Below are 25294 nucleotides of genomic sequence, written 5' to 3'. Positions count from 1 at the left end.
AGGTTTGTTTTTCGGTTTTTGTAGAGTTTCATCCCTGTAAGCCAATGTTGAGAATTTTCTCTTACGGAAAAGTCCTATACAATTAGGACAAAACTGGTTGGATTCTCTAGATATTACTATAAAAATCTGTAGAATTTGAATATATCCTTTATGTAGAGTTTAACTTAAATGATATCCCTGCTACAGAACTGTTAGTTTAAACATGAACTAATCTTTTCTATAGGATTTTTCCATGAGGACAACTAAGCATACATTTTCTTTTTACCTTTTCCTTTACTGAAGTTGTAATATTGAATTTGACAAACTAGGGGTGTTTCCCTACTCACTAATAGATAATTATGACTTCTGTGCAGAATCAAGAAGCTAGATTGTGAATGAAGAGGGCTCTTTCCTCCATCCTCTTCAGTAATAGGACGAGAACTTCTGGCAAAAGACAACTGATGATTTTTTTAATGGTCTTTCTAGTTTGCCAGAGTATGAAACATCATCTTTTAAATTTATGTAATTTTGCAGATTTGTTTTATTTTAATACTTCCACTCTGAAACAGGAAATTCAAAATAAGCAGAAGGTGGGCCCCACAGATGAGACCCCTCGTCGCGGACCAGAGTCTCTACCAGTCGGACACCATGATATCATCACAGATATTGCTACTTTCCAGACTACTCAAGGGTTTATAGTAACTGCATCAAGAGATGGAATTGTTAAAGTGTGGAAGTAAAAGTTGCACTAATATATAGTTATGTATATATTTGTAACAAAGAATAGTATTATACTGATTTTGAAGAAATATGAAGGTGACCATACATCAATCACTATGGTTATTAAAGCTTGTTTAAAGGCCCTTTGAGTTATTTTATTACAGCTGCTTGGTTTCTGTAGCACTTTCTGAAAGTAACAAGCAGAAGCAGTTTATGAAGAAATTGTATTTAGCCTCATGGTAACCATACTATTCTTCAGGAACCTATAAGAAAATAGTTGTGAAATCTCATGTTGCAGATTATAAACATAATGAAAGCTGCTGACTCCTACATAGACAGTATTTATGAAGTCTGACTTTTTTTTACATTGAATCTGGAAGAAGAGTGAAAGAATGTGTTGCACTAATGTCCATGTATACGCTGATAAATATACAGTTAATACTAGAGAATAAACTCCATTTGAGCTTACTTGTACAGTAGTTTTTGTCTGCAATATCTATTGTCCCTTTATGTCTATGGTGTCCTGAACCTTGAAACCTGCCAGGCTTCTGCTTTACTGTGTCACACTTGCAGGCAAATGTCATTTATTTGAGCATGTGATATAAGAGGATTAAAAAGTATTTTTTCCTCTGCACGTCTTACTACTCCCCCACACACTCTCCTGCTGTACTGAACGTGTAAAGCACAGAATGATTGATGTGTAATATTTTCTTATTCCATTATATACATCTGTTTTGTGCAAGAAAAATGATTTTTATATCCAGGCAGCAGGGAGTTTTTAGGTACATCATGAGCAGACAATTTTGTCTCTTGTATGTTAGTAATAACTTGTAAAGGAACAAGGATCTCCCATCATGATCACTGCATCTTAACACAAAGTTTGAGGGGAATAGCACTGAGTATTAGTTTTAGCTATTATCACATGAAACAAGACACCATCTGAAGTTTCAGGTAGATAGTTTAATTGGTACCATGATGTGTTGCAAAATCTGCATTAAAAAGCTCAGTATGATGCCAGCAGTGTGACAGAATGTACATTTTACAGTTCTCCCCATACAGTTTTTAAATGTCTTTCACCAATTAGAGGTTACAGATACATTTAAAAAAAAAAAAAAAAAAACAGAGGCACGCATGGCAACTTCAAAACTAGAAGGGTGAAACCACTAAGCAGTTCTGAACCCTGTATACAATGCAATATGTGCATGTGGCTCTCAGAAATAATGCATAGTATTGTGTACTGTAGCCACAAATTGTTTCATACTTTTATGAGAAGTTTTGTTGACTTCAACAGTGCTAGTCAGAGGAACATAGTGGTGAGCCAAAATTCAGATCCTCAACTGATGTGTTGCCAGACAACATTGACAGTTTCAGCAAATCTCTTTTCAATTCCTAATATCAAGGTACTGTTGTTTGTGCACTCACTCACGCAGCAGTAACTTTTTCCTACAAAAAAAAAAATGTAATTCGCAGGTGTCTTAGAATTCAGAAAAATAAAATGTTCTTATACTACTCTCTACACCAAAAAACTGGTCTAAATTGTGACCATTTTTATTTGTAAGAATTTGAGGTCTAAAGCTTTGAACAATGACTAGCAGGCATGCTTACTACTGTGAAGAGTCACCTATGCCTGGTCATAAGAGTCTGAGAAATGGAACTCTGGTTCCTTATAGTGCACTGATATTCAAAGCCAGATCCCACTAAAGCCAGTGGTTTATATCCTCAGAGACTTCAGTAGTAATTGTGTTTTAAGTTTTCCTTTTTGGAATAAAGATACACAGAAAAAAAAATCCATTTAGCCAATATCTCTTCCTTTCCACAACTGGCACAACATAATTCTAGGTTCAAAAGTTTACTCCAGGAGTAACAACTCCATGGGAAGGATAGATTGATGGGCTTACTACCTGCTCAAAGTAGTTAACATACCAGTTAAAATGCAATGAGCTACTGAAGATGTATGCTGTCTATTTTTACACGTCTGTGTAACACTGAAATGAAACTTTGTAAAGGTACAACAAACCTGGATGTTGCAATATTTTTTAGTGACTATTAGATATCACATCAGTCTGAAACTTGGTATTGTGGCATATGAAACTAAGTTTCATTTAGCCACTTTTTAATTTTGAGAGTGTAAAACTGAATAGGGTCCATGTAGCTATGAAGACAAGTAGAGTTGTACAAGTTCTGTCCCATGAAACCTGCACTTCTGAATTTTTTTTTTTGTTGTTCCAAATTAGAACAAGCAGTTGGAAATACAGATTTTTCTGTGGAATAGACTTTTTGAAAACTTCCAGACTGTCAGGAGTCAATCTGCTTGGTTTCCATCAAAACTTGTGATGGAAGAGACATTCCTGTAGAATGCTTCAATTCCATGGACTCAACATTTTCTGATGGAAAAAACTTACATTGGAAAGTTGGTTTTGTTTTTTTTTTTACAAGCCCTATGCTTATGACCTTGGTGTTGTGCTTTGTTTTAAGGCAGACTAGATGCTCTGTGTTAAAGACACACTGTTCTTTTAGAGTTCTCCTTGGTCTAAAGAAAGTAATTTAGTCACCAATTGCGTAGTTACTCTATCTGGAAAAGCACAGCAGTGACTAATAAGCCTTCTTCCTATCTTTTACACAATGCAACTTACACCTGTAGAAGGAGACTGGAAAGTAAAGTTTAACTGAAAAGAATTTGCACTGCAGTTTACTCATTGAAAGAGGAGAGTGTTACACACATTCATGCCTCAATTTTTACCAGCCAACTCCAGCAAAGCACAACTGACCTGGAGACTAGACCGTTCCTCAGAGGCCTGACTCTGTTAATTTCCAAGTGCCGTCACCTCCCACTGAAGTGAAGGGGAGTTGAGCACATTCAGTTCTATACAAGAGTGAACCCTACATGCATAAGGGTGGATATATTCAAGTTTTTTAAAACAGTCTTGTCCATTTTTTAAAGGAATAAAATGATTCTGTATCTGACAGATCATGTCCACATTTCTTCCGTGATTTCCACCAATAAACCATTGTAGCAGGCAGAGATGGAAATTTTTACAGGTCAGAACCATGCAGCATAGTTAGTTTCTTCAGCCCAGTGCCATATTTAACCATTTCATTGTTTAAAACGCTTTGGTTCCAGCCATCTATAAAACAAAAACAAAAAGGGCCTTCTCTTTAGGATGAGACTGTCCATACAGAGGATTGAAAAGACTTGTTTTCAATACCATTGCTTCTCTCTTTTTTCCTATAAGCATTGTATTAAGGTAGAGTATATCTTTTCAAAACAGTGAGTGATGGTCAAATCTTGGCCTCTTGTCACAGGCTGAGCATGGGCTATGGCACCGCTCCAACTGGGCCAGGATGGGAACAAGCCTCTAGCCAGCTGATGGAGCCAGTCTTTCCTCAGTCGGGAGGAGTGGCAAGATGGCCAGATGCAGTGGCTCTATTAGTGTCCTCACTTCTCCCTCAGACTAAGCCAATTGCCCCAGCCCCCAAACTACATACACTGCTTCTGCAGAAATGTGGAATTATGGGTAGGCTTTCCATCTCTCAGAACAAAACCAATGGACTATATCCATCATGGGGACAGGGGAGGAGGAGATGTCTGAGGATGTGAACAAGCACTACACAGCAAAAGAGTTTATAAAACTAATAAGCTCAGAGAAAGATGATGCATGTGTGCTACCTAGTAGAGATGCAGTTACAAATAAGCATCCGTTCAATCCCCATCACAACAGTACATGACGCTGCACTCCAGGGAAATCTCTGTAGCTATTTTCAAAGGCTATTGCAAGGGCCATAAAGGAAACAAAAATATTTCAGAACCACATCAATCAGGGCAGTGGATGTGCAGTACCTCTGAAAATTAGGTCACTTATTTATGTGCTTAACTTCAGGCAGCCAAGTTTGAAAGTGTGAGCCTTAACCTCTTTGGGCTTCTGTTTCCCCATCCATTAATAGGAGTTTTTGCTCCTGTAGAGCATTTTAGACCCGCAGATTAAAGGTGCTGTGTAAGTGCTAAGCATTGTAGTTAAGGGAGCTGGAAAACAGTAGTGAATGCTAGCCATTTGCTTTTCAATTTGCTAGATATTTTACAAGAATATTTTACTTTCCACTTCTTCTAACTGCCATAATATTTATCCATGAGCTTTTACATGCAGCTCTCTTCACAATATTCTGAGAACAGAATGTGCTGATGACCAGTAAACCATAGTGGCTGCAGATCCAACCAAAATCCTAATTGTGTTTATAATACATGAGCCTTGGCATTCTTGCCTTGTATTATTTGAACACAATGGTGTGCACATCCTTAATATTAGTTCATTCTGAAGGGTCACAACAGTTCAGGTGGACCGGGTCTTAGGATTTTACTGAGGGTGCTTGTTTCAATGAGAATATTTGGGTTTGGGGTAAGAGAAGGCCATGGCAGAACCACATAAGAGGCTGTCCCACCTCATGTTGAAAAAGAGCCACAGGAGGGCAATTAAGAGGATCATGTGTAGCAGAAGGTTGCTTAGAATGGGCCTGGAGCCATGAAACAGCTCTGCGCTTGGAGGCTAACTGACTGGAGAAGGTGAGTGGCAACAGGAAATTCTGCCTGCTTGTGTAGGGGTCCTCTTCCTGTCCTGCTGGTGCTGAATCAGTGAGTCTACACGGGCAGAAAAGAGGTTAGGTTGATGGCAGGAAGAGGAGGAGGAGACAGAGAAGAGCTGGTATATTTGGCTCCTTTCCCTCAGCTGAATTTTCTTAGAAGGTGTGAAGTCATCCATAGGGTTCCAAAGGTTAAACTGTCCACCCTGCTCAGTGAGGTTCAAGCAGACATCCCCCTTCCTTTCCTTACATCAGGCATAACTTACGTCATCTTCCCTGCCGTGTGTTTTGGCAGCAGTCTCCATTATGTCTGTAGTTACCAAGGACTGATGTGTACTGCTGGCAAAACTGTTGGTGTTTAGAGGACCATCTCTTACATCATGCTGGAACATTAGTGTTGCATGCCCAGAAACAGAGTATTCAGCATCAGCTATGGCATCACCTCCTGACCAATCCTCATCTATGATAGAACTGGGGATAAAAGAACAGGAAACATTTTGGCCTGGCAGGAGGACTCAGAAAGAGCTGGTATTAGCTAACGTCCTCTGTTTCAATGTCTGCCCTTTTCCTTAGGTTGAGTTAAGACTTGAACATCTCAGGGACAGAGGTATTCAGATTTCAATAAGAGCTCATCTTCACCATATGTAGCAAGCTGGGGTATGAATCTACCCTGCCCTGCAGTAGGTATCTGTATAGACCCTGCTGATGTGCACTAACAGTTCGCTAGTGCACACAGAGAGTAGCTGAAAGCACGCTAAGGAACTGTTAGTGTGCATCAGCAAGGTCCACACAGACAGTGAGCAGCAGCCTAGTGAATGTCAGATTTACACCACAGCCTGCTGCAAACTAAACATTCATGTGGACAAGCCCTAAGATCTGGAACAATATGCACCCCCAAAACAATCAACCACTGATGTTTGGGCAGGTGGTGCTTTGCACAAATGAGCTCTGCAGGACAAGCAGAAATCAGGCAGGCGGAGAATTTTGTACCTGGTTTTAATGATAAAGTTTTTAAATCTTTGTTGCAATTCTATAGTTTTCAATTTTTTTAAACAACCAATAATTTTGATGGCAGAACATGAAATTACTGCCCAGCACAACTACTCACGTGCATAAAGTGAAGCACATCTGTGAGCGTTTGCAGGTTCAGGGCCTTTGATAAGAATCCCAGCCCAGGAGAACTAGGTACTCTCATCAATTTGCCCATATGTAACAACAAGTCATAATAAAATAAGTGTCTGGACTCACACATGTTGTTGTCCCCTTAGTGCATATTCTGGTTTCAGAGCGCGAGCTCTGGTACAAATTCTCCTGAGCTCTACTGGTGGATATTTGTTGCTTGCACCTGTCAAGAAAACAAAATACAGTAACAAAATGTACCGACTCAATGCAATTTGAAACAGTTTTCACTCAACTTTTCCTCTTGTGCCCTCACGTATCTTCATTCACCCAGCAGGGTTGTACTAAATACTGAAAGTAGTAAGACAAATTATTAGCAGAGCTTGCAAGGGCTTATACTCAGCTTGATGGCATTTCTGTTTGGATGTAACACAATAACTTTTGGATGTCACAGTCAAGCGATTCCAAAATCTTAGGGAATAGTCTAGACATAAAAAAGGTCCATCTAGCCCAGTATCCTGTCTTCCGACAGTGGTCAGTCCTAGGTCCCCCAGAAAGACTGAACAGAGCAGACAATCACCAAGTGATCCATTCCCTGCTGCCCACTCCCAGCTTCTGGCAAACAGAGTCTAGCGACACCATCCCTGCCCATCCATGGACCTATCCTCCATGGGTTTATCGAGGCATCAATGGGCAGAGTCTTATTGATTTTGGTGAAAATTACAAGGGGAAAAAATCAGAACGGGGGTGGGGGGAATGACATGTAGCCCCTGGTATCTGATTATAGACCTAGTAGCTTCAAGCACCTCTGTAATTGTCTACAAATCAAAGAACTACTTGATGGCTGCCATTAACGCTATTATAACACCACCCTCTCATCTCAGCTCTGCCCATCCTCCCAGTACAGTTTTAAAATGCTGACTTGAGAGAGAGAGAGAGAATGAGAATCAGAAGAGTGGCATGGGAGCACATGCAGCTCATGAGATGAGAGCTCCTGATATGGAGGAGGGGGATTGCAGGGAGTTTCTGAAATAGGAAATGGGATGGTGGCACAGGGATTCTGTGTGGAGGGTGGAGGAATGCAAGAAGCTCCTGGTGTGGGTAATGTGCTTCGCCTACAGAAGTAACAAGTGTGCAACTCTCTAGTATGTTTAAGCTTTAAAAGTAATGTTGTAATTACTGGTTCGAAAAGAGAATGAGAACAGGCCTTTTGGCAAACTCAGTTTAAATACCTTCTGTTTCTTTATGCATAGGCACCATTTTTAGACACGTTCACACCATAAGGCTATTACAAGCTATGGTTAGTTTATAGTTCATTTGTTCTCTCACCCAAGCAATTCAGTCCTTCTCAAAGACTTGCTTTTGCCTAGGGATCTAAAAATAATTCAGATTCGTCTTATGTTAAGGTGAGGACTTCAGGATGATAGTCCAGTTATGCTCTGTAGTCTCCTCTGGTATCATTCCATCAATGAGTCTACAAGGGCTGCTGTGATGTGTAAGCAGCATAGATTGTACTAAATACATCCCCCATCTGCAGGTTCTTTTGATGTGTAGTCAAGTGATCCAAGAACACAACCACCTTTCTGACGTATCACTGTGTTGATCTACTACTAGGTCAGCATTTTTTTTCTGTTTATTGAATAAATGGAAGGCCCAGGGAACTGATAATAGGATATTAAGCCCTCAGCCTATGTCACTGGTCCAATCTGTGGCAGAAGCTAGAAGTGACCTAAAGTCACTGCCATCTGAGAGTTGTTAGCTGGTCTATGTGAAATAAGGTTGGTGGCCTTAGTTCAATTCCTAGTAGAGAGATTTCCCATCATAAAACCTATTGAGATCACTAGTGTTGATAGTCTTATTAGACAGCCCTAGGAACGAACGAGCATGGAATTGAACCACTCTTTCACCCCTTACGTATTTAAGTTGATCCACTGAGGGACTTTGGAATAGGAAACTTGCACTGAAGTCTCCATGCTCAACACATTTGTGAATTTATGGAAGACTAATGTCTAAGGTTATCAACCTAACCTCTTTCATGAGTTGCTGGACATTCACTGAAGAACAATGAAACAGCATTAATATAATAACTTACGCCTGAGGAGATGCACAAATGGTTTTATAAACCTCACTACATATTCAAGTTCAGGCTTGTGAACTCTGCCCAGCTGAATCAAATGATGTTCCAGGGGAATACTAGCCAGGTCTTCCAATTCTGTGTTGTTATATACATGTCCTAATGAAATTACAAAAAGAGCATATCCTTCGCACTTGGCTCTCAGAGATGCCTTCTTTAATATATCTTTGTCCCACTGACTTGTTTCTCCAGCAGATATAACAAAGATAGCCTTGTGTTGTCTGGAATGGGGTGCAGTCAAGAAAACATTATCAATTGTCCACTGTATGGCATGGCCAAGAGCAGCTGCTCCATTCAGCTGTCGAATAGATTCTTGGATATGTCCTTTCATTAACTGGCTGCTGCTGTAGGTGACAAAGTCAAATTCTTTCTTTACAGGGCTCCTCCCTGGGCGGAGTTTGAAACCTGGTGGAGCATGGCTCACCACAGCCACCCTATCACCTGTGGAAGAAGTCTGTGGCTCAGAGGAAATGTCAAAGTTATCAAGGACTCTGCTCAAGAAGTTTTTCACGTTCTCAAATTCAGCACCATTGATTTTCTGTGAGCTATCCAAAAGGAAAGCAGCATCGACATATGCTGGTGGTGATCGGAATCTGCGGCGTTCACAAAACTCATCTGGTTTACATTTGTCTGCAAATAAACAGAAAATTAGTTTATACTTCTCTTTTTAAGAAACTGAAAGTGTGACAAGAGAAAGGGCATCTGAGCTCTCAGTTCTGGAGAAGATTAAAGAGCCTAAACTTAAAGCATTAACAATCTTCTACCTCTGTGAAAGTTACGTATAATTAAAATCAGAAAGCTAAGGGACTGATCCTGCGAAATAATCCACTCCTCACAAGATTAGGCCTTATTACCAGGGATGTTGATTACTCAGAGTTAACTCACATAATTAACTCAAAAAAATTTATCACGATTAATCGCAGTTTTAATCACATTGCTAAACAATAGAATATCAATTGAAATTTATTAAATAATGTGGATTTTCTACATTTTCATACATATTGTATTCTATGTTATAACTGAAATCAGTCTATTTTTTATTACAAGTGCACACATTGTAAAAATGATAAATGAAAGAAATAGTATTTTTCAGTTTACCTAATTCAAGTACTGTAGTCCAATCTCTTTGTTATGAAAGTGCAACTTACAAATGTAGGGGTTTTTTTTTGTTACATAACTGCACTCAAAAACAATATAAAATTTTAGAGCCTACAAGTCCACTCAGTCCTACTTCTTGTTCAGCCAATCTCTAAGACAAACAAGTTTGTTTACACGTACAGGAGAGAATGCTGCCCTCTTCTTATTTACAATGTCACCTAAAAGTGAGAACATGCGTTCTCATGGCACTGTTGTAACTGGTGTTGCAAGATATTTATGTGCTAGATATGCTAAAACATTCGTATGTCCCTTCATGCTTCGGCCGTCATTCCAGAGAACATGCTTCCATGCCAATGACGCTCATTAAAAAAACAAACAAACTATCTGTTAATTAAATTTGTGACTGAATTTCTTGGGGGTAACTGTATGTCTCCTGCTCTATTTTACATGCATTCTGTCATATATTTAACGTAATAGCAGTCTTGGATGATGACCCAGCACATGTTCATTTTAAGAACACTTTCACTGCAGATTTCAGAAAATTCAAAGAACGTATCAACGTGAGATTTCTAAAGATAGCTAAAGCACTCGACCCAAGGTTTAAGAATCTGAAGTGCCTTCCAAAACCTGAGAGGAACAAGGTATGAAGCATGCTTTCAGAAGTCTTAAAAGAGCAACACTCCAATGCGGAAACTACAGAACTTGAACCACCAAAAGAGAAAATCAACCTTCTGCTGGTGGCATCTGACTCAGATCATGAAAATGAACATGTGTTGGTCTACACTGCTTTGGATGGTAATTGAGCAGAATCCATCATCAGCATGGATGCATCTCCCCTGGAATGGTGTTTGAAGCATGAAGGGAGATATGAATCTTTAGTGCATCTGGCATGCAAATATTTTGCAACACCAACTACAACAGTGCCATGAGAATGTGTGTTCTCATTTTCAGGTGACATTGTAACAAGAAGCGAGGAGCATTATCTCCTGCAAATGTAAACAAACTTTGTCAGTTCAACTTTCATGATAAAGAGATTGCACTACAGTATCTGTGAATTGAAAAATATAATTTCTTTTGGGGTTTTTTTACAGTGCAAATATTTGTAATAAAAAATAAATATTGTGATACAACATGGCCAGAGGGCAGCATGAGAGTGTTAGCAGGGGGCCTTATTCCCTGCCAAGGGAGGAAGGTTTGCTTTAGATTAACTAGAACACCTGTAGCCATTTAGAGCACCTGACTCCAATTAGAGCACCTGACTTCAGTCATGTGATAAAAACTCCTGCTTCAGTCAGACAGTGTGTGGAGTGAAGGAGGAAGTTTGATCGGAGCAGAGTGCAGGTTGCAGAAGAGAAGAGAAGAGAAAGAGAAGAGAAGAGAAGAAGAAGAGAAATGAAATAGAAAGTTTGGAGGAGTGCTGTGGTGGATTGAGAAGTCCAGAAGAAACCTGGTAAGGGACACCAGGCTGTGTAGAGGAGGCAAGAACCCTTCAGAAGCTGAAGGGTAGGAGAGGGAAGTAACCCAGGGAAGGAACGCTAGTTCAAGTGGTTCACCACAACCCTCAGTGGCCCCGATGGGACCTGAGTAGAGGGTGGGCCCAGGTCCCTCCCTCTCCACTCTCCTCCTCCAAGGACACTAGTGGAGTAATTAAGAACTGGTTCAGAGGCAAGCAATAGCGCCCTGAACCTACCCCAGAGAAGAGAAAGCACGAGACCCAGCAGAACAGTACCGGCAATTTGCCACAATATGAAGTGAGCTTTGTATTCTGTGTTGTAATTGAAATCAATATATTTGCAGATGTAGAAAACATCCAAAAATATTTAAGTGAATGGTATTCTATTATTGTTCAACAGTGCGATTAATCGCAAATAATTTTTTTAATTGCTTGGCAGCCCTACTTATTACATTAAAATTCCCTCTCATTCACTTGTTCTAGGAGACTGGTGACATTTGTGGCATTATTTACTTGGATGCAAATTTAGAGCCAGAAGCAACTTTGTAATACATATAAATAGTCCTAAAACACAATACTCTAAAAACTACATTTATTGCAGCACTGAGAAATAAGTAAGAAACTGTTCAGATGTTACAGTAACCAAATATACATCGGAATTCTACTAGCAATTATCACTGAATTCTTATTTGGGAAAATGTGTATTTAATGGCACTGAATGAGAAATAACTGAAAGGAGAAATGTCTTTGTTAAAAGAATACCTCTCTGCGTGTTCCAATCAGCACTCTGGGTGCAAGGTTCTATGTAGAGTTCCACGTTTCGATCATGCTGGATGCTGCACACCACACCTAAAGGCTTAAAGGTGCTCAGTACCTTCCAGAATTATATACCAAATTCCAAACCACCAAGAAATCTGAAGTGCCCCTTAATCTATCTTCATTCCAATGGAATAATAAGTCATTCCACTGACAAGACATGCACATCGAAAACTGCTGAAACACATCTTCTACACTGTTTTTATTTATTAAAGAAAAGAATTATAAAATTTCACAGTGTGGGTGAAGGCAGGTGTGTTGTTTGAGTCACACTGAATCGTGTGTGTCTGCTCTGCTGATATTTCATACGCTTTACATTTCCCAAGGGCTATTCTATGACCAGATTGTCCTTAGCCCTAATATGAATACACAGATTGTGGAAGGGCCAGGGAACATCCCATGCAAGGGCCAGGACAAGGGCCAATCATGATCACGGTATTCAGAGAATGCAGAGATTGAGCACTCCATGCATCCCCAAAGTTGCAAATCAGCCCAAAAGTGGTGGAGAGGGGTAAGGAGGAGTCAGAGCCATGGCCCCACTTCCTATCCATGCCTGACTGGGCAGGCTGCCTGATTCCAAGGGATGGTTCAATTTGCACACTTGCCCTTCTGCCTGGGGAGCTCTGTCTATCAAGGGCATTAGTGGCCTCCAGCAATGCAGTACTCTAGCTCCTGAGGTTAAAACCACCTATGAGTTCGCCTTGGGAGGATCCAAGCACATGGCAACTTTATCAGAATTTTAGCAAATGCTGCAACCTTCCTTAGTTGCTCATGCAGTCATATTAAGGGTAATTTTTAAAAGTGCTGCCAATCTTTCAGTGTAGCTCGCAGGTTTTTCAATTCAATGTAGGCCCCCTCCCTGGAAGTTCTGTGGAGACTACTTTGGAACCTCCTAGAGGAAGCTGTATTACACAGTCTGGGGCACTGGAAGAGCTACCCAGCCTGGATGCATCCTCTGGAAGCTGGAAACATTGCTTGTTTAAATTAAATTAACGGACCCGAGTTGACAGGAAAAATTAAATTAACTAAATTTTATTTTTATTTACCAAACTAGACATTGACCCTGGATCCCAAATAGCAGAAGAGCCTCTTACATGGACAGAAAAATTCACTGGGTTATTAAACCACAAAATTACTTTCAGGTTAGCAGTATAACAGATGAAGCTTTTGATGAATTAAATTTTTTTTTATTAGGGCTGTCTAGTGATTAAAAAAAATTGATCATGTGATTAATCGCTCTGTTAAATAATAATAGAATACCATATATTTAAATATTTTTGGAAGTTTTCTACATTTTCAAATATATTGATTTCAATGACAACACAGAATACAAAGTGTACAGTGTTCACTTTTTCTTTTATACAGTGCAAATATTTGTAATAAAAAATAAATATAAAGTATTTTTCAATTCATCTAATACAAGCACTGTATTGCTTTATCATGAAAGTTGAACTTATGAACGTAGAATTATGTAAAAAAACCTGCATTCAAAAATAAAACAATGTAAAATTTTAAAGCCTACAAGTCCACTCAGTCCTACTCCTTCAGCCAGCTGCTCAGACAAACAAGTTTGTTTACATTTGCAGGAGATAATCATAGAATCATAGAACTGGAAGGGACCTTGAGAGATCATCTAGTCCAGTCCCCTGCACTCAAGGCAGGACCATGTATTACCTAGACGAACCCTGACAGGTGTTTGTCCAACCTGCTCTTAAAAATCCCCAATGATGGAGATTCCATAACATCCTTAGGCAATTTATTCCAGTGCTTAATCACTCTGACAGGAAGTTTTTCCTAAGGTCCAACCTAAACTGCTTCTTGTTTACAATATCACCTGAAAATGAGAACAGGCATTCTCATGGCACTGTTGTAGCCAGCGTCACAATATGTTTACATGCCAGATGTGGTAAAGATTCATATGTCCCTACATGCTTCGCCCACCATTCCAGAATACATGCTTCTATGCTAATGAACGGTTCTGCTCAATAACAATCCAAAGCAGTGCAGACTGACATGCATTCATTTTCATTATATGAGTCAGATGCCAACAACAAAAGGTTGATTTTTTTTTTTTTTGTGGTTCAGTTCTGTAGTTTCTGCATCGAAGTGTTGCTCTTTTAAGACTTCTGAAAATGAACACCTTGTTCCTTTCAAGATTCTGGAGGTACTTCAGATTGGGTCAAGTGCTGTAGCCATCTTTAGAAATCTCACATAGGTCAAATTTGCATTTTGTCAAATTTGTAGTGAAAGTGTTCTTAAATTGAACAACACATGCTGGGTCATCATCCAAGACTGCTATAACATGAAATATATGTCAGAATGCAGGTAAAACAGAGCAGGAGACATACAATTCTCCCCTAAGGAGTTCAGCAACAAAATTTAATAAATGCATTTTTTTAAGCAAGTGTCATCAGTATGGAAGCATGTCCTCCGGAATCAGGAGTAGTGCTAGGGTTCCTGGTGCCCTACGCAGAATTCAGGGGGCGGCATTTTGTGCGCTCTCCACGGGGCATGCAGGAGCTTCTGGTTCCACTCCCATCGTGCTGCCGAAGAAGAACCCTTCGCCAAAATGCTGCAGGCGACAGCGGCAGCCATTGAGCTGATCAATTGCCTGCCTCTGTTTTCCGCGGCACGTCGGCAGAAGGTCCTTCTTCGGCGGCGCGACAGAAGCGGAATCAGAAGCTCCCGTGTGCCCAGTGGGGAGCGCACAAAGTGCAGCCCCCCGAATCCTGGCGCCCTAGGTGACCGCCTAGGGTCGCTTAACGGAAGCGCCGGCCCTGTCTGGAATGATGGCCAAAGCATGAAGGTGCATAAGGACGTTTAGCATATCTGGCACTTAAATACCTTGCAATACCGGCTACAAAAGTGCCATGCGAACACCTGTTCTAATTTTCAGGTGACACTGTAAATAAGAGGGCAGCATTCTCTCCTGTAAATGTAAACGAACTTGTTTGTCTTAGCAATTGGCTGAACAAGAAGTAGGACCGCGTGGACTTTTAGACTCTAAAGTTTTACATTGTTTTTGAGTGCAGTTATGTAACAAAAAAAAAATCTACATTTGTAAATTGCACTTTCATAATAAAGAGATTGCACTACAGTATTTGCATGAGGTGAATTGAAAAATGCAATCTCTTGTTTATCATTTCTACAGTGCAAATATTTGTAATAATAATAGAAAGTGAGCACTATACACAGTGTCTTCTGTGTTATAAATTGAAATCAAAACATTTTCAAATGTAGAAAAACATCCAAAATATTTAATAAATTTCAATTGGTATTCTATTGTTTAACAGTGCGATTAAAACTGTGATTAATTGTGATTCATTTTTTTTAGTGAATTACGTGAGTTAACTGCGATTAATCGACAGTCCTAATTTTTATGCATTCGAGTACATTTCCTCCTAAGAAACACTTGGCAGCACAGATAGTGGAGATAAGCAGTTGCTTGTAAATCATGATCAACATGCTACTCATTGGAAAGTTCCCTCCTTGTAGGGATTAACTTGTGAAGAAGAAATAAAGCCAGAAAATTCAGCTGGGGTTATCTGAAACACCAGTGTCTTTGTCTAAATGCTTTTGCCAATCTCTCTCATGCTTTTTGCCAGGTAGCACTAAATAAATGTGTTTTTTCTCTAATACATGTGGCTCTTACCATAACAAAGAGTGCAGCGCTGAAATGTTTCCAAGAATGGCTCATAGTCATCCTCTTGATTGATATTTATTATCTGGAAGAATCCAGTATCATCCAGCTAGACAGAACAATAATAAAAGTATTTAGTGCAGAAGGCAAGCGTTGAGTTTTACCTTAAAGCAGTTTCTTTGAATAGTGTACAATTGTATTCATGTCAGGCACTCACAGAGAATTATATTCATTCCTAAGTGTCAGACATTCAACCCCTAAGCCACCCACAACCAACAGCAATTGTCCAGCATGACAAACTTCAGTGACCCTGAAAACCTTTGGAGGTTTCTCTAGTTTCTCAACTGCCCTTCAGCAGTGAACTTGGGTTCCGGCTGTCTTTGCACTGGGCTCTGACTTGGCACCTCCACATTAAAGTTTTGCCCTCTATAGGGGCTGGTGTGTTCCAAATCTCAGAGTCAGCCAGCTTGCGTGATTTGGAGCATTTCATCAGTTTGTCAATGGATTGAACATTGGTTCCTGATATCCAGGCCTTATAATTCTTTCCAACGTAGCAGGCATGTTTGGGAAATGACCCATCTGGTTTCCACTTTTGGGTTCTGAAACGCCGACGGGCATGATCCAGGGTTATCCCCATTCTGTATCTGGCCTTAGTTTGAAACAGTTTATATATCGTTTCATTTGTCTAACTTTGGCATTTGCAGCCGACCACTTCTTGCCTAAGGGTCCACTTGAGCGTGTTGACCGAGAAATCAGCTCTACCCTGTACTGGTCATCAGAGAATACTGTAGCCCAATGCAGCTCTTATCGAAAATTTTCGAAAGAACGGCCCAGTAAGTCCTCAACCTGGCTCTTGTAGGTGGGAAATTTCTTGTGCGGCTTGAACAAAACTGTCTGCCGGCGTGGTTAGACATGCTGCGTTCTGATGCTTAGCCTGTTTCTAATGCTGGGCTGTTTTGGTATGTCCATCCCTTGTTTTTTCATCTCTCGTGGTGGCTGCATCTTTGGCTGGCTTGTGTACCCTTGTTTATGGCTGCCATCTTTCTCATTCTTATTTGCCATCTCTTTTTTGTTTTATTTTAGTTCTTGTAGTTGTTTTCCGATGTCTCGCTTGTGCTCTGCGTTCTTTGATTTGTGCCTCTGCCTCCGTCTCTAGCTTCTGTTTCAGTCCTTGGTATAATGGTTTCCTGTTTTCATTGTGTGGGGTACCTCCTGGTGGTGGTTTGTCTGACTGCTGTCTGTGTTTGTCTTCCTGGAAGTCTGCCTAGCAACTCCTTTATAACTTACTAGCCTCTCACCGAACAGTTAAAAAGAAAAGAAAAACCCTCTTTGTTTTACAATGTGTTTGGCGGAGTGCTTTGTGCCACTTAAGGCTGCTTTGTTTAGCAACGACCGTCGTCCTTTAATTAGGCCCTCCCTTATGCACAGCTAGCAGGGAGAAAGGAAAAAAAATATTCTCTGCTGGCAGTTTTAAAAATAAACCGTTCCTCTGCTTCATAACTAGCAGCAGGAGAAGCAAATTAATAATCTTACTGGCTTTGGATTCTTATCTTCCCACTTGCTGCCACTCATATCATAGCTTTCCTACTCAGATTTGAACCAGCGTTTTCATAACTGAGAAGCTACATGAACCCTCTATGCTTAATTATCAGCTTAGATCTGATCTCGCTGCTCAGCGACCTTCCGGTGCTCCCCTCTGGGTCCCCAAAACCTTCCTTGGGGACTCCAAGACTCAGAGGCTCTGAGTCTCACAACACAAGGGAAACAAACCATTCCCCCACCTTTCTCCCACCCAGAATTTCCTTTCTGGGCTAACCTGAGAGTTACTGATGCAACCTTTATCATCAATACCAAGAAGCTTGTCTCCTCTCTTCCACAAAGAGACAAACCTCAAAGACAAGGAAACAGAAAAGTTTCTTCTCTCTTCCCGCCTGGGACACTAGGAGAGTTAACACAGAGAGCGCTTTCCCTCCTCCGTCTTTCCTTTCTCCCACCAATTTTCCTGGTGGGTCAACAGAGACAAAAAAATCAACAGGTCTTAAAAGCAAAACTTTTATAAAAAAAGAGAGAATAATAGAATCTAGCAGTTCTCTGTTAGAAGAAACAGGCTTTTCAAACAATATAGAAAAGAAATAAACAGTCAACAAAGGATAAACAGCCTTACCCAAACATACAATTTAAGTACTTATAGCCAAATCACATAAAGTACTCCAGCCACGATACACAAATGCAAATCACAGCACACAAGTACAAGACTATCTTTTGCTACAACAACCTGGGAACAGAAGATTAGAGGACTGGAAAGATAGACCCTCTTAATAATGAGAGAGCACAGAACAGACAAAGACCAAAAAACACCCCCGAATTCCCTCCCTTAAGCTTCGAAAAATCCAGTTTCCTGATTGGTGCTCTTGTCAGGTGTTTGGTTCCCTTTGTTAACCCTTTACAGGTAAAAGAAACATTAACCCTTAGCTATCTGTTTATGACACACCTCCACACTGAAGTTTTGCCCTCTATAGGGGCTCGTGTGTTCCAAATCTCAGAGTCAGCCAGCTTGCGTGATTTGGAGCATTTCATCTGACACACAGTTAATTCAGTAGAAAACTGGTGTGACTTTAGATGCATGTCCAAAAACAAGGCACTGCATACTCTAGTTTTCCAAGCAGAAGTAAGGATTGAGAATAATTCTCAAAACAAAAATGCTACATTGAGTGTTTCCAAACACTAGCTACTCCTTACAAAGCGACGGGGCCTGTCCTTCAGTGTCTCCTTGAACAGAATTCCCATTGACTTCAATGGAGGGGTTAAAGCACTGGATGCTGAAACGGGGAATCAGTGATACTAGGCATCTTATTCTATTCCAAAATAGTTCTCTTTCCACTGATGTAATGCAACGTAACGCAAGCTAGGAGTTATTATTTAAAGGGAGAGGGGAAAAGGGGCAGAAGAGAGTGATGCATAAAAATTCTATGCCCACTTTCTGGGCTTGCTTTGGAATTTTTATTCTTAGCCAACACTGATTTGGCAGACTATTGGGTCTGATATATTTAAGAAATATGCCATGTATCCCTCAACTAGCTATTTCTAGATTTCTTACTCCATGCTTCCATCATTCACTCTTTAAACATGCCTTTAAATTACTGTAAAGCCCAAATCTGTAGCCTTAAAAAAAACAAAACACTGGCCCTTTAAGAGAGAAGATGCCAATGCACTTATGACTGGTCAGTTGACCCCCAGTTAGGCTTAAAAAAGAACACCTCAACTTTGGCCTTAGTGCGGGGAGAGACCCAGTGAGTCGGAGCTGCTCAAGAGCACTGACTGAAAAGGGCAGAGAAGGGCAGGTGCGAGCTGCCCATAAAGAGGAGAGAGACAAGGAGAAACAGCAGCAATGGAGAGCTGTACAGAGAGACACTGGAAGGAGCAAGAGGTCAGCACTGGGGCCTGGCCAGAGCTGAGGAATCCCATGGAGCTAAGGGAGAACTCATGCAGAAGCCCCTATGAAGAAGGGGAAAAACCTGGCTGGGTGGGAGAAGCTGAGCCCAAAGCAAGAAGGGTTGATGCTGGAGGGTGGATCCCAGAGGTAGAAATCACAGGCAGAGAGGCCTGTGTGAGTAGAGCACTAGGGGAAGCCCCCTTGCAGCAAGCCTGAGTGGAGGGCTGCAGGAAGCAGAGTCCAAAACAAGAGGGTTGTCCTGGAGGGATGTTCCCTGAGCAGAGGTAGGACTCTCAGGGAGGGAAGCCTGGCTCAGTAGAACACTGGAGAGTTATGTCCCAGGAGACCTGCCTTGGGGCTATGGGAGAAGAGTTGTGGGTCTTGGAACACCCAGGTAGATGCCCTGGAGAATGGGGCCCTGGAACAGGGGCTAAAGGAACTGGGACAGAGTGGTTAGTGACTCTCCGCTGGGTGACTGGGGAACGGTGACCTTTGCACGGGACTGACGAGCTGCTGCATTGTAACCTTGTTGTAACCTTTGGGCGTTTGAGAAGAACTGTTTTACTATGAGAGATCTGTGGACTGTGACCCTTTTATTAATATAAAGGGTTTGAATTTGCTGCTGAGAGAGACAATGTTCCTATGCACAAATGGATTCCAAGGGAAACTGAAGTTCCTGTGTGGGGGCCGTCCTACTCCACATCCCTTTGTTCAACTGATTTCTCTTAATAGTGTCTTCAACTATATCTTTGTTAAGCTTCTATTCTTTCACCTTGAAAGAGAGTACAGAGTTTCCAAGGAAATCCATGACAACATGCTGTATTGTAAAGTAATTCTTACAATAACATCAAAAACACAGAGTGTTGAAGCTGTAAAATTCCAACTGATTTTTCTCCTTTCCAGCAAAAAATGCTGCAAAAGAACAATCTCTTCAGAGAACATACTGCAGCACAACTATGCACAGAATACAGTTTTAGACACCAAGTAACGAGTGCTGCAAGGGCTCGAGTCCTGATCATCTTGCTCATGTGATCAGCATTTGGCCCAAGGTAGTGTTATCCTATAATTGCACTGTGGTAACTGGAAATGTCATCACAGAACAAATTAGCTGAATAGGAACTGTAAGGAACATTAGATGTGGCAAACTGTGTTAGAGAAACATTAAAGTTGCACCAACTGTTAAAATAAGAAAAAAAATAGAAATCCAAACTTATTGTTCCTACAGCTATGCAAACTTAGTCACATTGCGCAGATCTGCTCTTTGATTTGTTGCTGTTGCTAAATCCAGAGCGGAAATTGCTCTGCTACCCTAAAACAATGACTGAAGTGTGGGTCTCCATATTCAGTGGGCCTCAATGATTTCCATACCAAGTCTGCACAGTTTGCAAGAAAACTGTCTTGCCTCTCACCAACTCAGCTTAGCTGTTGACAGTCAACTTGGATTGTCCCCATTTCACACCCCGTCAATGCTAATAAAGGTTCTGCAGGCTGAATTATTCCCTCAGCTACAACTATGCGACCCTGTTATCTTTCGATTATGTAATCAGTGAAAGCTCTGCAAGCCACCAGATAATTAAGAATCATAGTGTTTTTCTTCATAAGATGCCCTTCTCTCTCTCCCACTGTTGTTTAAAGGATTTCCTTGTCACAAATACTAATACTTCCACAAACACATTGCTTTGGTAGTGAACTCTACAGTTTTCAAGTACATTGGGTTTGATTCTCCACTGCCTTGCCCCTTGTGTAGTCATTTACCCCCCAGGCAGAGTGAGTGGAAAACACCACTATTCTGGTTTGGTACTGTTTTACTGCTAGTCTGCGCTCACGTTGTACAGGGGTAAATGACAGACAGTGTAAGTGGAGTGGAGAATCAGGCCAAGTTTTCTTGAATTTATTAAATACTCTGATTAAGCACCAAGTCATACAGTTTTACAGGTTGCATAGTCCTTAAACAAGTAGTTCTACTGACTTGAATGGAATCACTAACATTAATAAGTACTATTCATGTAAGTGCTACAGGATTTGACCCCTTGATATGATCACAAATAACCAATACAATGGGCCAGATCTGTCCTGGGTGTAACTCCAATGAAGATAATGGAGTTACACCAAAGGATGAATGTGGCCCACTATGTTCTGAAGGCTATGAAATACAAAGTCTTGTTACTGAACATCAAAAAGAAAACGTTAGTGGATTTCTTACCGCGAAAGCACGATGGAGGAGGGGAACATCATTAAAAGCGATAACTACTGGAACAATAGAAAACGCAGTGTACTCCAGAACTGCTGTGTTAATAGAAAATTCATCTGCTGATGGCCCATTGCTGAAAAACACTGCTACTTTTCTCACATTAGGACCTTGGCGAGTTCGCTTGAAAACATTCCTGGCAACGAATCTCATTGCTCTGGCAATATCCCGTTCACTTGAGGATCTCTCATAAGCCAGATTATTAAGTTTGTTGAGGAGCTGATTCTTGCCGTAGAACTCGGAGAAGCGGATCAGATAATGAGTGTTGGAATTGTAGGACACAACAGCGACTCTAGCTCCCACTGGGCAGTTGCTGTCTCTAATTTTGGTGGCTTTCACTACTGATATTACAATCTCTCTCATTCTTTCAAATAACTGGGATGTGACATCCTGGGATATGTCCAAAGCAAACACTAGTTCCGTTGGATATACTGGGCATTCTGGTTTTTCTAGAAGATAAAAACAGTTGTTATACAAATTATACAAGATAAAAATCCAAGCTATTTTAAAGTGATTAATAACCATTTTATTTTGTTTTCCCTAGATAGCATGCAACATTATATCAGGCTATCTAGGGACTCACTCTACAGAAAAGGATGCAAGGGCAGGTCATGTTGGGACACAGTTTAGGAATGCAATGAGACTTTTTCAGACACTGCAGTGAGGAGTGCATGTGCTGGACACAATTGCAGTCCCTGGACTCCTTCGAACAGGGAGGAATGGGCAGGGAGAAGCCAAAGTCATATAGTCTTGCCCCCTCCCATACCACATACAGGTCTGAGAAACTGGCTGGGTGCAGAGGGGGATTATTGAGCACTTCCCTTCCTGTCTAGAAGATCCAGAAGGGATTGCATTTCCTGAGGCACAATCACTCCTGGAGCGCTCTCTGTGGTAAAGTGGTTCTGTAGTGGGCCCAGTTCCATGCTTATCAGGCACAATGGGCCCTACCATGTCTATTGTACTTTACTTAAATGCAACACTAAACTATGGAAAAGCATAGGGTACTTCTATGTTTAAATACATTTCAATGTGTTTAATGACTCCAAATGGTAGTGGAGACACATGACGTTAGGAAAGACAGCTGAAAAGAAAGCTAGTGGATGGAAAGAAAATGGCAATCTAAGCTCATGGTACAGGCCATAAAGAGGACCATGATGGTACCCAAAAGGTTGTTATAAGAGAAAACTCTAAGAAAAGAGAAACACCAAAATGACTTTAACGAATGAAGAGAAATGGTAGATAAGGTCCCGTGGGAAGAAAATCTAAGGGCAAAAGGAGTTCACAGGAGAGGTGTGAAACAGAAATTTCTCAAAGAGACGGTATTGAAAGCACAACAGCAAACTATCCTGATGCAAAGAAAAGATGGGAAGAATAATAAGACAATATGGCTCCATGAGGAGCTCTTTAATAACTTGACAATCAAAAAGGAATCCTACAAAGAGTGGAAACATGGACAAATTACTAAAGAAGAATACAAAAGAATAGCGCAAGCACATAGGGACAAAATCAGAAAGGCTAAGGCACAAAATGTACAAGGGACATAAAAGGCAACAACAAGAGGTTCTATTAATACATTTGGAGAAGAGAAAGATGAAGGAAAGTGTAGGTCCTTTAGTTAGCTGTGAAAAATAGCTAGTACTGGATGGCATCAAGAAGGCTGTGGTGTTTAATGACTGTTTTGCTTCAGTCTTCTCTAAAAAGGTAAACTGTGACCAGATGCTTAACACAATTAATATTAACAAAAAAGGGGGAAGAAACACAAGCCAAAATAAAGGAAAAACAAGTTAAAGAATATTTAGGTAAGTAAGATGTATTTAAGTCAGCAGGACCTGATGAAATTCACCTTATGGTACTTAAGGAACTAGGCTGAAGGAATCTTGGAACCATTAGTGATTATCTTTAAGAACTCACAGAAGTTGGGTGAGGTCCCAGAAGGCTGGAGAAAGGCAAATATTGCACTTATCTTTAAAAAGGGGAACAAAGAGGACTCAGTGAATTATAGGCCTAATTTCAATATCAGGAAAAATACTGGAACAAATTATTAAACAATTTGTAAGCACCTAGAGGATAACAGGATTATAAATCATAGCCAACATAGATTTGTCAAGAACAAATCATGCGTAACCAACCTAATATTCTTCTTTGACAGGGTTACTGGACTGGTGGATAGGCAGGAAAAAGTAGACAAGATATATCTTGATTTTAGTAGGGCTTTTGACACAGTCCCACATGACAGTCTCATAAACAAGCTAGGGAAAAATGATTTAAATCAAATTATTAAAAGGTGGGTACCCAACTAGTTGAATGATAACTATTCTTTGAATAGAGTCTATGGTCCACTGTCAAAGTGGGAAGACTTATCTAGTGGGGTCATGCAGAGGTCTGACCTTGATCCAGCACTATTCAACATTTTCATTAAATGACTTGGACAAAAGAAGTGAAGGTTATACTTATAAAATTTGCAGATGACACCAAGCTGGGAGGGGTTGCAAGCACTTTGGAGGACAAGATTAGAATTCAAAATGACCTTGATATATTGGAGAATTAGTCTGAAATCAACAAGATGAAACACAATAAAGACAAGTGCAAAGAACTACACTTAGAATAAATAAAATGCACAGTTACAAAATGGGAAATAGCTGGCAAGGTGGTGTTACTACTGAAAAGGATATGGGGGTGATAGTGGATCACAAATTGAATGAGTCGACGATGTGATGCAGTTGCAAAAAAGGCTAATATTCTGGGATATATTAACAGGAGTGTCATATGTAAGACACACAAGAAATTGTCCTGCTCTACTTGGCTCTGGTGAAGCCTCAGCTGGAGTACTGCATCCAGTTCTAGGCACCATGCTTTAAGAAAGATGTGGACAAATTAGAGAGAGTGTCCTGAGAATAACAAAGAAACTGATAAAAGGTTTAGAAAAGCTAACCTGTGAAGAAAGGTTAAAAAACTGGACATGTTTAGTCTTGAGAAAAGAAAGCTGATAGGGGACCTAGTAAGTCTTAAAATATATTAAGGGTTGTTACAAAGAGGATGGTGATCGCTTATTCTCCATGTCCACTGAAGGTAGGACAATAAATAATGGGCTTAATCTGCAGTAAGGGAGATTTAGGTTAGATATTAGAAAATACTTTCTAACTATAAAGATAGTTGAGGTTGTGGAATCCCCATCATTGAAGGATTTTCAGAACAGAACAGATTAGACAAAACATCTATCAGTGATGATCTTGCCTCAGTGCAGGAGGCTGGACTAGATGACCTTTCAAGGTCCCTTCCAGTACAACATTTCTATGATTAATCTGTCACCAATGAGTAATGAGGTAACTTGACTGGAACGGTGAGTCAATTAACTGTAGAAAGCAAGCTGGCTTTTTAATAGGGTGCGGATCAGCAATGGAGTGCAGCAGAGACTTGGAGGTCAGGCCATAAAGTCATGGAACTGAAATAGATCTTGAGGGAAGGCAAAAGTAGAAAAGCAAATCAAGATCAGAACACAGTGGGAGACACTATGGTTTGGTAAGGTTGGGGATGTGTTTTTTGGCGAGTGGGATGTAAAGCGGCAAGGGTGATCAGAAAGGTGAGGAAAACACAGCAGGGAATGTCCTTCCCCATAGACTTTGTCTCCTGAATCTCACCTGGAAATGTTTTCAAGAATAGGACTAACACTATAAAAAGAGAAACAAACACCTCAAGATACATTCACAGCACCAGAAGCAACAAAAGAAGCATTCCTGGGACTGGAGAAAGGGTCCTGACCTACTAAGTTTGGTCAGTAAGACTGTTGAAAGCGTATGATGAGAAACTTTGCTTGAATCCAATATAGTTTAAGTTAGGCAGCAGTAGCATTTGAACTTTATTTTCTTGTGACAATTTCTGATTTTTATGCCTCATTTCTTGTATTCACTTAAAATCTCTCTTTGTAATTAATAAACTTGTTTTATTGTTTTATTTAATCCTGTGTTTTAAATGCCATTTGGGATCAAAGTTAAGTGCATATTATTTCTATTAAGGCAGTAACAGACTATACATAAACTTCTATTGTGCGGGAGTGGGCTGGGCAGTACAGGACATACATTTCC

General features: G+C 40.5%; 2 protein-coding genes across 2 annotated transcripts in view; one reads left to right on the top strand and one right to left on the bottom strand.

Annotated features, from left to right (window-relative positions):
* PIK3R4 (phosphoinositide-3-kinase regulatory subunit 4) overlaps positions 1–1167 on the top strand; it is a 32369-nt gene extending 31202 nt beyond the window's left edge. Inside the window, exon 20 of the mRNA XM_032774940.2 lies at positions 549–1167. Coding sequence (XP_032630831.1) covers positions 549–719 — 171 coding nt within the window. The 3' untranslated portion in view covers positions 720–1167. The remainder of the gene's footprint in view (positions 1–548) is intronic.
* A 4355-nt stretch (positions 1168–5522) lies between these two features.
* COL6A6 (collagen type VI alpha 6 chain) overlaps positions 5523–25294 on the bottom strand; it is a 111291-nt gene continuing 91519 nt past the window's right edge. Inside the window, exons 32-36 of the mRNA XM_075062498.1 lie at positions 21168–21661; positions 15544–15640; positions 8483–9154; positions 6520–6616; positions 5523–5742 (exon numbers count right to left, since the gene is read on the bottom strand). Of these exons, the coding sequence (XP_074918599.1) occupies positions 5523–5742; positions 6520–6616; positions 8483–9154; positions 15544–15640; positions 21168–21661 (1580 nt within the window). The remainder of the gene's footprint in view (positions 5743–6519; positions 6617–8482; positions 9155–15543; positions 15641–21167; positions 21662–25294) is intronic.

This window comes from Chelonoidis abingdonii, chromosome 2 (assembly GCF_003597395.2).
Source record: "Chelonoidis abingdonii isolate Lonesome George chromosome 2, CheloAbing_2.0, whole genome shotgun sequence".
Classification (NCBI taxonomy): domain Eukaryota; kingdom Metazoa; phylum Chordata; order Testudines; family Testudinidae; genus Chelonoidis; species Chelonoidis abingdonii.
This window is presented reverse-complemented; position numbering and strand designations above follow the sequence as displayed.